At 36.4% G+C, this 12,157-nt stretch overlaps 1 protein-coding gene across 2 annotated transcripts in view; it reads right to left on the bottom strand.

The window, feature by feature from the left end:
• The window catches only part of TRIM37 (tripartite motif containing 37), a 101,510-nt gene that overhangs the window by 30,925 nt on the left and 58,428 nt on the right, over window positions 1-12,157 (bottom strand). Inside the window, exons 18-19 of one of the 2 annotated variants that reach the window (XM_010990425.3) lie at window positions 11,166-11,360; window positions 3,983-4,291 (exon numbers count right to left, since the gene is read on the bottom strand). In XM_010990425.3, coding sequence (XP_010988727.1) covers window positions 3,983-4,291; window positions 11,166-11,360 — 504 coding nt within the window. The remainder of the gene's footprint in view (window positions 1-3,982; window positions 4,292-11,165; window positions 11,361-12,157) is intronic. The other variant, XM_031468038.2, reaches the window with a different exon arrangement.

Consider the following 12,157-nt stretch of genomic DNA (forward strand, 5'->3'; position numbering starts at 1 on the left):
AAAAAATAGATAAATTGTACATCAAAATTTAAAATGTTTAGCATCAAACGAATCTATCAACCGAATGAAAAGACAATCCACAGAATAGGAGAAGGTATTTGCAAACACGTATCTGATAAGGGATTAACATCAAGAATATACAGGGAATTCTTAAAACTCAAAAAACAGAAAACCAATCCAATTCAAATATGGGCAAAGGACTTGAATAGACACTGCTCCAAAAAAGATATATAAAGATGACTGATGAATACACGAAAAGATGCTCTCTCAACATCACTAATCATGAAGGAAATGGAAATCAAAACCACAATGATTTACATCCATTAGTACGGATATTATTTAAAAAAAAAAAAAAAGAAAAGAATAAGTGTTGGGGAAGATGTGGAGAAATTGGAACCCTTGTGCACTGTTGGTGAGAATGTAAAATGGTGCAACCTCTATGTTGAAAACAATATGGCGGTGTTCCTCAAAAAATTAAAAATTGAATTACCATATGATCCAGTAATTCCACTTCTGGTTATATATTATATGTCCAAGAAAACTAAAAGCAGGGTCTCAAAGAAATAAACAACCATGTTCATAGCTGCATTATTTGCAACGGCCAAAAAGTAGGTGCCAACTTAAGGGATAAATCAGGAGTTTGGGATTAACAGATACACACTACTATAGATAAAACAGATAAAACAAGCACCTATTGTATAGCACAGGGAACTATATTCAATTTCTTATAATAAGCTGTAATTGAAAAGAACTGAAACTATATGTGTATATATATATATATATATATATGCATGTATATGTATAACTGAATTGCTTTGCTGTTCACCTGAAACTAACATTGTAAATAAACTACACTTCAATAAAAAATAAAATTAAAAAAAAAAAGAATAACAAATCCAAAAACAAAAGAAAAAAATTAATGGGTAAACAAATGGGTACGTATGTGTACACACACACACACACACACACACACACACACACACACACACACACACACACACACACACACACACAGGAATATTATGCAGCCATGAAAGGGAAAATAATTCTGACACACGCTACAATATGGATGAACCTTGAGGACATTATGCTAAATGAAGCAAGCCAACCACAAAAGGGCAAATACTGTATTTTTCCACTTATATGAGGTACCTAGAGTAATCAAAATCAGAGACAAAAAGCAAAATGGTGGCTGCCAGAGGATAAGGGAAGAAAGGAAAGTTATTGTTTAACAGGTATAAAGTTCAGTTTTGCAACATAAAAAAAGTTCTGTGGATGGATGGTGGTGCTGGCAGCACAACAATGTGCATGTACTTAGTGCCATTAATAAACAAGTACACTTAGCAGCTGGCTCCATAGCTCAGGGGTTAGAGCACTGGTATTATAAAACAAGTACGATTAAAGAGTGAGATAGTAAGTTTTGTTTAACAAAATGTGGTAAAATTTACCATGATTAAAAAAAATTTTTTTAATTAAACACAGAATTAAAATATGAGCCAGCAATCCCATTCTAGGAATATACCCCCAAAAATGGAAAGCACAGACTCAAACAGATATTTGCACATCCATGTTCACAGCCACATTATTAACAACAGCCAAAAAGTAGAAACAACCTAGATATCCATCAACAGATAAATGGAAAAACATAATGTAGTTCATACATACATACAAGGGAATATTACTCAGCCTTCATAAGGAATGAAATTCTGACACATGCTACAACATGGATGAAACTTGAAGATATTATGAAGTGAAATAAGTCAGACACAAAAAGACAAATATTTTATGACTCCACTTATATGAGATATCTACAGTAGTCAAGTTTATAGAAACAGAATGTAGAGCAGTGGTTACCAGAGGGTAGGGGAAAGGGGGAGTGGCAAGTTACTGTTCAATGGATATAGAATTTCGCTTTCGGGTAATGGAAAAGTTCTAGAGATGGACAGTGGTGAAGACTGTACAGCAATGTGAATGTACTCAATGCCACTGAATTATACAACAAAGAATAGTTAAAATTGTAAATTTTATGTTACATATATTTTACCACCAAAAAAAAAAAAAGGATATATGCTTAAGAAAATGAATACAACACACAGATAACAACAAACTCTTGACTCCGTACCCCCTCCAGGTACCACCCAATTTATTATGAAACTTCTTGAATGAGCTGAGCAATCATGCCCAGTTTCTCATCTCAGTCACTTCTGCTATACCCCTCTCCATGCGAATGGCTCTTAAAAGGGCCACCCACCCTTCATTTTGACACCTCAATGGTATGACCACTCTATTTCTTTTTGAGATCCTTTTTAAAAAAATTTTTGAGATATCAGTCCTTCTGATTTTTCTCCTACCTTAATGATTGCTCTTTTCAATTTCCTTCATGAGCCTCCCCTTCGTTACAAGGCTTTTAAATGTTTAAGTGCCCCAGAGCCAAAATTCCTCTTCTCCATTTAACCTCTGGCTTTCTTTAAACAGCATCTGATACCAGTGACTCCTATCTGTTTATATCCAACTTTAACCTCATAAGCTTCAGGCTTATGTAGTGTTCAACTGCCTATGAGACATTTCACTAAGATACCTCAAACCTTAACATGTTTATTTATTTATTTGGGAGGGGTAATTAGGTTTGTTTGTTTGTTTGTTTGTTTACTCTTTAATGGAGGCACTGGGGATTGAACCTAAGACCTCACGCATGCCAAGCGTGCACTCTACTACTTGAGCTATACCCTCCCCCTGCAAACCCTAACATGTTTAACAAAGAATTCCTGACTTCCTGCCCCTGTGACCCACAATCCCCACACCTGATTCTTCCTTGTTTGATATGCATTTCAATTAAAGACACCACCAGTCACTAAGATGCATAGACCAAAAACTTTAACATCATTCTGAGTTTTTTCTTTCCCTAAAACCTTTCTTACTAGGGTTGTGGGAAATAATTGAGTCCTCCTGGTCTAAAATATCCACTGTATGTACTAGATTAACTTCTCTCCTACGTATCTAGAATAGTACTAGCCATATACCCATCCTTGGGAGAATTAAGAAAGATGGGACCTCAGTCAAGAAAGGCTGCTAGACAATGAGCAAGCCCACCTACCCAGTGTAGTCAAGTCCAGAATAAGTCATCGTATATCACACAAGCTATTGTTACAGGCTGTTTATTGGTCTCACAACTCCCACTCTCAACCTTTTTCAGACCCCTCTCCACACAAAAAGCAAAGTAATCTTTGTAAAAGGTAAATCAGATCGCAAACACTTCCCTGATTTTTATTCTCTAAAGAATTCTCCTAAAATCAGGATAAAACTCAAACTCCTCCCTGAAGTCTTCTTAAGACCCTACCTGATCTAGGAACTGCCCACCTCTGATTTCTCTCCTATTATTTACCTCTGCTTACTTAGTTCACCATGTTCAGCTCTACTGGTCTTCCTTTGAGCCTTCAAACACACAGAACAAATCCTGTATTAGAGACTTCGCATTTTCCATTCTGCTTACCCCGAACCAGTGCTTCCCCTAGATCTTTGCATGGCTGCTACCTTCTCAACCTTCAGATATCAGTTCAAATGCTGCCTCCTCAGAGACGCTCTCAGACTACTTACCCTAGGTGAAATAGCACACTTCTCACTTGCGCTTTCCATCCCACTCCTCTGCTGTTTCCCTCACAGTACTTTTTACCAACTGAAATTATGTTTACTGGGCTGTACGTTTTAATGTCCGATTCTTACCACATGAGTACATGAATGCAAGATCCATGGTTAAGGATTTTGTCTTGTTTGTTGCCCAGTATAGAATAAGAAATCAAGAAATAGCTCTGATACATATAGCAAAAAATATAGAGTCAGTTTTGGGGTGGGAGAAAAAGCTGTATATGCAGTCTTAATTCATTGTGGGAAAGATGTTCAAACACTATTATTCTGAAAATAACCTGTCTTCTAGCTTCCCAAATGAAACGTGGAGAAATAAAATCAGTAAGATTCTTTCACTTACAGTTTCGTATGTAACAACTGGCAGCTGATGACTTTGCCAAGAGCTCCATTTCCAAATCCTGTAATCTGCCAGAGTTTTCGGTTCCACATGCAGCCAGAGCTGCCTGGTCAGCAGAAAGAAGGCCTGCTGGCATGTCTCCAGAAGCAGCATTGCTGCTTTTTATTTCTGAAAGTGTATTCTTTACATCAGTTTTCATACATCGAACTTCAGCCATTTGAGTTTTGAGTCTTTTTAGCATCTTTAAATCAGAGGGAACTCGCCACATCGCCTGTTGCTTCCTTTGGTCTTTATCTTTTCGAGGATATGCTGCTTCAGAGAAAAAATGACAAGTCATGTTAGTATAGACTTCAACATTCATAAACCGATTTTGTACTATGAATATATAAGCAAATTTGATGTGTAAATAACCTAAGGTGCTTTAAGTGATAAAAGCATGCATTAAATTTCATTAATGAAAAAAAGAGACACAAGTATCCTAAGTTTATTCACACCCACAAAGTTAAAATCTGGGTCACATTACAATCACTCAAATCTGAATTATATATTTAATTCTAAAAGCTGCCCTACTGCCTGTGCTTTCTTTTTTTATACTTCTCCACTTCTCTCAAATTTTCTACACTGAGCTTTTATTATGTTCACAATTTAAAAAAAAGAACAGAAAAAAACATAAACCTAGAAGCTAAACACTTAGTCAAATATGCTATAAATAGTATACAAAAATACATATTCTAACTAAATTTAAAAAGTTGATTTATTGAGCTATTACCCAATGTAGATGTAGCTACTAAATGCTATGGACTATCATTAAAAAAAAGTTCCCTGTCACTGAGTCTCTGCAGCCACTAAACTAACATTGTTTTCTCTCTCTTCCCAGAGAAAGTGTTGAAATTGTTTTTAATTTCTTACCCCACCCCAAATATTAAAGAAAGGAATGAGCAAGGAAAACACACACTTTCTATTGCCAAAAGGGAAAAAGAGGCAGATATTTTGGAAATGAAAGATTATTATGAGTGACTCAAAGCAAAAAGAAATCGTCTTCTACCTAAAAAAAACCCCTCCTCCCCCGAACAGGGTACCAACAGGTACCCTAACTAGGCAAAGAAAAAGTCCTTTATCAACAGGAATGACAGCTGAACCTGTTTACACATTGCAACAATCTTCTGACATAGAAGAGGGAAAAGGTAGACACTGTAGCGTGTCCAACAGCCATTCCTCCACTTCTAGGGTCTAGGCTCATGCCAAAAGAACCCAGATTGTGTTCAGGTAATCAGGCGGGCAGCCGTGTGCTCAGGGAAGTTAGGTCTGCCCTTTGTTCAGCTTCAGAGGATGTGAGTCAAGACTGGTCTAAGCTCATTCCCCATTTGAGTGCTTAGGGTGGGCATATGACCCAAGAATTCCAGGCAAAAGTCAGGGTGGGGGGAGGGAAAGATTTTCTGTCCTGATAGGGAGATTTTATTGTGTTAGGTAACAATAATTAGAGGAGCTTGATTTCAAACTGAGGAGTCTACCTCCAGAGTCAGTGATCTTAGTAACCTTGCTCTCCAGTGTCACAGGAATAGGTCTCTTTTCCATCTAGTCTTTTCTTTCCTGCTAGTGACACATTCCTGTGAATACATCTTGCCTGAAGCTGTGACAGTCATCTTATTGCCATGGCAGAAACAACAAGAGAATCACAGGAAGAACATCCCATGTCCTGCCTTTAAGTATCTGATGATCCTGGAATCACTTACCTCCAGACTTAATGTGCACAAATAAAGTGCCTTCATTAGTTAAGCTACCATTAGCAGCATTTCGCTACTTGCAGTGGAAAGCATTCACAACAGAATTATTAGGAGAGATTTTAGAAACCCAAGACTTGGTCTCAGATCTACTATTTAGTTACTGTAACTTTCTTTAAGTCTGCCAACTTCTGAGTCCATTTATTTACTTGTGAAATGAAGACAATAATATACACGTAACAGGGCTGCAATAAGGCTCAGAAAAGTCAATGTCTGTGAAAGCACTCTGCAGCTTAGTTCCCATCCAACCCTCTGTCAACCAACGCACCAGGGCAGTTTTCTAAAACTCATCAGATATAATCTGAAATGTCCCCTTCTTCAGGCACCTAAACCACCAACTGCTCCCCTCCTTCCGAATCAGTTTTTACCTAACTTTGTATACAGCACGTGGAGTCTACTGCTATTGCAGCACTTACCACATGGAAGACAAACATGCAGAATGTGAACAACTTGAAGGTGGAGATTACATCCTAGTGATTTTTGTATTCCAGCCCAAGAAGCTAAATAAATCTTTCTGGCTCCCACCTCCCACTCCACATCTACCTGGACTTACATACAAAAATCTGTACCAATCCACATGGTTCAGTTTATTATTACTAGAAACTGACAAGAATTTTTAAAAAATAAAAAGCCCAAATGGGAAAGTACAAAAAAGACTTAAACAAACCTCCATCATCTGATAATCAGTCAATAACAATCAATGAGCCTATTTCAAATGCTATGCACCGTGCTAGGCAGGGGTTACAACAGTGAACGAGACAAACACTTGTCTTGGCCCTCACAAAGGTCACAGTCCAGCTGAGAAAAATGCAACTCTATTTCAGTACCGTGTGCTAAGAGCCAACACAGGAAAGAGTGAGGTGCTATGGGATCTTTTACCAGGGGAATCTGACAACTTAAGGATACTGACCACACTTGATGATGTGAAGTCTTCCTGAATTTGCCAAGTTAAAGGTGAATAGAAATTAAAGTCTCATCGGTAACACTTCTTTCATAATACTCAATTAAGTCCTTCAAGAATGACAGTTCTCTACAGCTCTTCCTCCAGACCGCAGTGTCTGTCAATGCTGCCACCCTCCTCCTGGTCACCTAAGCCTATTCAGAGTCCACATTACAATTAGCTGCCAAGTCCTAAAACCTCTATCTTCATAAGCATAACTGTCATGCTGTAAGTAAAATCTTAATTATACACTGCCTAGGTTAAACGGTTCCCCAAAGGTTAAGCAGAACTTTATAATGTCAAAAGAGTCTGAAGACCTTATTTTTAAGGTCCAGTATTTTTAAGCATATGATTGAGAAAATACACAAAAATGTATGAATTCTCCCTCTAGTACTAGAAACTACACTGAAATAAACTTCTACAAACGTACCCAAACTACATTTCCATTTCTGATAGTTTTCTCAGTACTAAAAGCTTTCTAAAACAGTTTGAATCAAACTACTAAACTGAAACAATGGCTCCCCACTGTCCACTATGAATAAATTCCCTCAGCAAGGATGCAAGGCCTTCCACAGAATGGATCCAACTTGACTTTCTAGTTCTAATTACCACTGCACATCCCTTAAAATCTGGTTCAGCTATATTACCTGTTGCTCATACCCTGATGCCTCTTACAATGCTCCTTTTACAGCACAGTGGTTAAGAACAGGAACCTGCAGTGAGTCTGATACGTGATAGATGTTCACTCAATGTATGTCAAAAGAAACAATAAAAACATAATAATAAAAGGAATGCCAACAAATCTGATAACCTAGATGCAATGAACCAATTCCTTGAAAGGCAATCTGCCAAAACTCACAGAAGAAATATGAATAGGCCTGTATCTATCCATTCATCTATCAAAGAAACTGGATCAGTAACTAATAACTTTCCAAAGCAAAGAATCTGGCCCAAACGGGTTTACTGGTGAACTTTACCAAACATTTCAGGAAGAATTAAAGAAATTCCCTACAATCTCTAATGACAGAAGCAGAGGGAAGATTTCCTTACTCAATCTATGAGGTCAGCATTACTCTAGTATTAAAACCAAAGACACTAGAAGAAAATTAGACTAATAACTCTCATGAAGACAGATGCAAAAACCCTTAACAAAATATTAGCAAACTGAATTCAACAATATATTTTTAAAAAATCATATACCACAACCAACTGGGATTTATTCCAGGTATGCAAGCCTGGTTCAATATTCAAAAATCAACTAATGCAATCTATTACATCATATCAATCGATGCAAAAATCCATTTGACAAAATCCAACAACCATTCATGCTAAAACCCTGGAATAGAAGAGAACTTCCGCAACATGATAAAAAATAGCTACAGAAAACCTACAGCTAATATCATACTTAATGGTAAGAAATTCAAAGCCTTCCCACCAAGATGAGGGAATACCCTTTCACCACCCCTTTTCAAACTGTACAGGAAGCCCTGGCCAAGGCAGTAGATAAGAAAAGGAAATAAAAGTAAACAGATTGAGAAGGAAAGAATACACAAAGAACCAAAAAGGAACATCAAAATCCAAGCAAGTCTATAACTCAATTAAAAAAAAAAATCCAAGCAAGCATTAAAAAAAAAGAGCTGGATCTTTCTGCAACATCAGCTTTTAAATTCCCTCTCATAGAAAGGTTATTTTCATTTGGCTTCCATGACTCTTGTTCTCTTGGTTTCTCGCCTTTCCAAAGGCTCTTCATCTGACTCATCTTCTACACACTTAATAAAAAGATGTTCACCATGATTATGTCCCTAGCCCTTTTCTTTTAAAAAATTTCTTGAAACTCACTTTTTTGCAATCCTACTCCCTTAGTTTTAATTATTCAGTATGACCTCTAGGTAAATAACTGCCTGTATTCCAGTTCTTAATTTTTAGTTGTCTACTGGGCATCTCTACTCTGATATCCCATTGGAATGTCAAACTCAAGATGTTTAAATTCAAGCCTCTTCCTCTTTACTATTCCCCTCATCCTCCTTGTCATCAGCATTTTAATCACCTGGATTTGAAACTCAAGTCATCTTATTTATATTATTAATTTTAATAGAAAATTAAACTTATTTTTAGAGAACCTAGATCTTATCCTGTTTCTGTAGACTGCATTTTTCCAATAACATTAAGCATTTTCAAAAATATGATTTTAGCTGTCTATAAAATATTATTGCATATCTAAACTATAAGTTTTTCAACCATAATTGTATTGTTGGCTATTTTCAAACACTTCTGATTGTTTTCTCTTTGGGATATACTCCTGGAAGTGAAGTTACATGATGAAAGGATAGAGGTATTTTAAATCTAGTATAAAAATTTCCTTTTTGGGGGAAGGGGAAGACGGAGGGGTGTGGATTATAGCTCAGGTGGTAGAGTGCATGCTAAGTATGCACGAGGTCCTGGGTTCAATCCTCAGTACCTCCATTAAAAAATTATTAAATAAATTAACCCATTACCTACCCCCCGAAATAAAACTAAACTAAAAAAAATTTTTTTCCTTCAAAAAGGTTAAATCAATGTACACATCTATCTGTAGAACTAGAACTTGTCTGTTTCACTGGGTATTTGCAAATAACACTAGTTATAATTAAGCAAAGCTTTTACCAATGTGATAAGTATTTTTTAAAAGGTTATTTCTTTGTTGATCACAAGAACTATGTCTAATTTTTATTTTCTTCTTTATAATTTTCTTTATTTTTCAAGTTTCTGCAATAAAAATGCCTCAGGAAAAAAATGTAAAATTATATACAATGTGGTAAGTGCTCCAAAAGTACAATCATAACACAAAATATACTTGGGCCATAGATAAAAGGCAACTGTTTCATAATCTAATTGGAGACAGTCTTTCAAATTGAGGACTCAGGCTTCCAAGAAGTATACCTTAGGAAAAAAGGGGCCTAAATAATCCAGGGTCTGATCTATACCCAACAGAGCAGCTACATTTCTCTGTTTTCTACACTGAGGCTCTGCCTTAAGCTCTGTTTGAAAAATGAATTCTGCTGCTTTAAAGAAGTGTCAAAAACACTTTAAAATCACTGATTTGATTTGTGTAATATGATTGTTTAGATGGGTAGAAAAATGTTAAGTATATTTTAGAAAGCTTTCCAACAAAAATGGTTTTTAAAATGTGTCATTTAAAGGTAAATGCCTTTCTTAGAGTTTCAAAAGGTCCAGGTCTGACTATATACCCAAATTGTGTGTACATATTATAGTAATACAAATGTAATTTCTCTCTAACAAACAATCTCTGCAAATAAAACACTGCTGTTGAACTATTTACAATAGCCAAGACATGGAAACAACCCAAATGTCCATTGACAAATGACTGGATAAAGAAGATGTGGTCTATATATGTGTATATACATACATATATACATAATGGAATACTCCTCAGCCATAAAAAAAGAATAAAATAATGCCATCTGCATCAACATGGACCTGGAGATCATCATTCTAAGTGAAGTAAGACAGAAAGAGAAAGAAAAATGCCATATGATATCACTTATATGTGGCATCTTAGAAAAAGGACACAAATAAACTTATCTACAAAGCAGAGATAGACTCAGAGACATAGAGAACAAACCTATGGTTACCAGGGGGTAATGGGGGTAGGAAGGGATAAATTGGGAATTTGAAAATTGTACCTCTTGGGGAGTGATGGAAATGCTAGCTATCTTGACTGTGACAGTGGTTCCACTGGTGTATACACTTATCAAAATTCATCAAATTGTACATTTGAAATATATGTAGTTTACTGCACAGGAACTATACCACAATAAAGGTGTATGTATATATGCATGTATAAAGAAAGGAAGAAAGGAAGGGAGGAAGGGAGGAAGGGAGGGAGAAAGGAAGGAAGGAAGGGAGGGAGGGAGGGAGGGAGGGAGGGAGGGAGGAAGGAAGGAAGGAAGGAAGGAAGGAAGGAAGGAAGGAAGGAAGGAAGGAAGGAAGAGCAAGCCCAGTTTTTACAAGCCAAAAAAGAAAAAAAACCCACCACTGTTGACTGGAATACATTTTTAGGCTACTAAACATCAAAGTGTTAAGTAAACCTTCTTTTTCTATTATTAATTTAGACAAAGTTCCACTCAGAAATTAGGTATTCATGAGGCCTGCAAAACTCTAAGTCCATTCACAAAGAGGACAACTATACCTCATATGTATCAGACTATTAATTTGTCACGGTCTAAAAGGCAAATCATATAAATACCTTCTTATAGGCATTTTGACATTATTTTTGCATGATACAAAGGTGTTCAAATAACAACAAAATATTAATTTGATTGATACAAATTTTTTTTAACATATAATAAAAACTCAGTTTGCTACAGAAACATACCATGTTCCAACACTTAAACATTTGGACTAAAATTTAAGAGTTCTTTTTGGAGAACCACAGAAAAAAAGGAAATTATTGCTAATATTTTACCTGCAGGCTGCAAAATTGAAGCAGGTGGGCGAGGCTGTAAGCCCCACAAATTTTCCATACTGCTCCGGTCCTTAAGGTCCAACAAATGTATTAAAATTAAAGGATCAATGTCTAATAAACTACTGGTAGCAGCAGAGCATATATGTGCTCTTCTTGACATTCTGCTACTGGCACCCACATAGCCATGGTTACTACCTGCAAAAGAAAGAGATGTAGCAAATGAACACTATATATTTGCACAAATTTAAGTATACTTAGAAGAAAAAGTAAACTGGTTAATTTTGTCTGAATACTTGTCTATGGACCTCTGTCTTAGGAGCTGGTGTTCATGATGAGAAGCACAAAGAAGAAACCAGACTGCCAGAGAGGTGTGCAACGAATGGTGACTGAGCACTGGCCTCATTACTACCCAAAATTCAGGAGCAAACCTCAACCCCATCGAGTCCCAGAAATAAAAAGGTAACAATGCATACAATACATACAATGAGGGGGATGGAGGGGCAAGGAAAAGGAGAATATATCCCAAAATCCAGCAGTCTTGGATGAAAGACAAGCCCCTGGTATAACAGATCCCAAGGAACTAGACACCAAAACAGCAATCTCTCCAGGTCTCTGGACAGCAAAATGGCTCAGGTCATGACAGTTTGGCAGACTCTTTTTCTACTTCATTAAATATTGAAGTACAATGTGAAGTTTTTAGACTGAACTTTGTTAACAATGGATGCATAATATAAACATCTGAGAGCAAATGTCATATCTATATTACTTATACTGGACTAAGCTCCTTAAGCCAAGGAAACCATCTGACTTTTCTCTAGTGCCTAGCACAGTGCCTAACAAGTATTAAATATAGAAATGTTGGTTAAAATTGACCTCCTTAAATAAAGCTATTTAAACATATTCTAAAGAAACACAACATTAACAGATGTTACATCCAACAAAGCCTTAAAGTAGATAACGTAAAAATAACATGAAATAATCAGGTTCTGACT

This window comes from Camelus dromedarius, chromosome 16, assembly GCF_036321535.1.
Source record: "Camelus dromedarius isolate mCamDro1 chromosome 16, mCamDro1.pat, whole genome shotgun sequence".
In the NCBI taxonomy this organism is placed as follows: Eukaryota; Metazoa; Chordata; class Mammalia; order Artiodactyla; family Camelidae; genus Camelus; species Camelus dromedarius.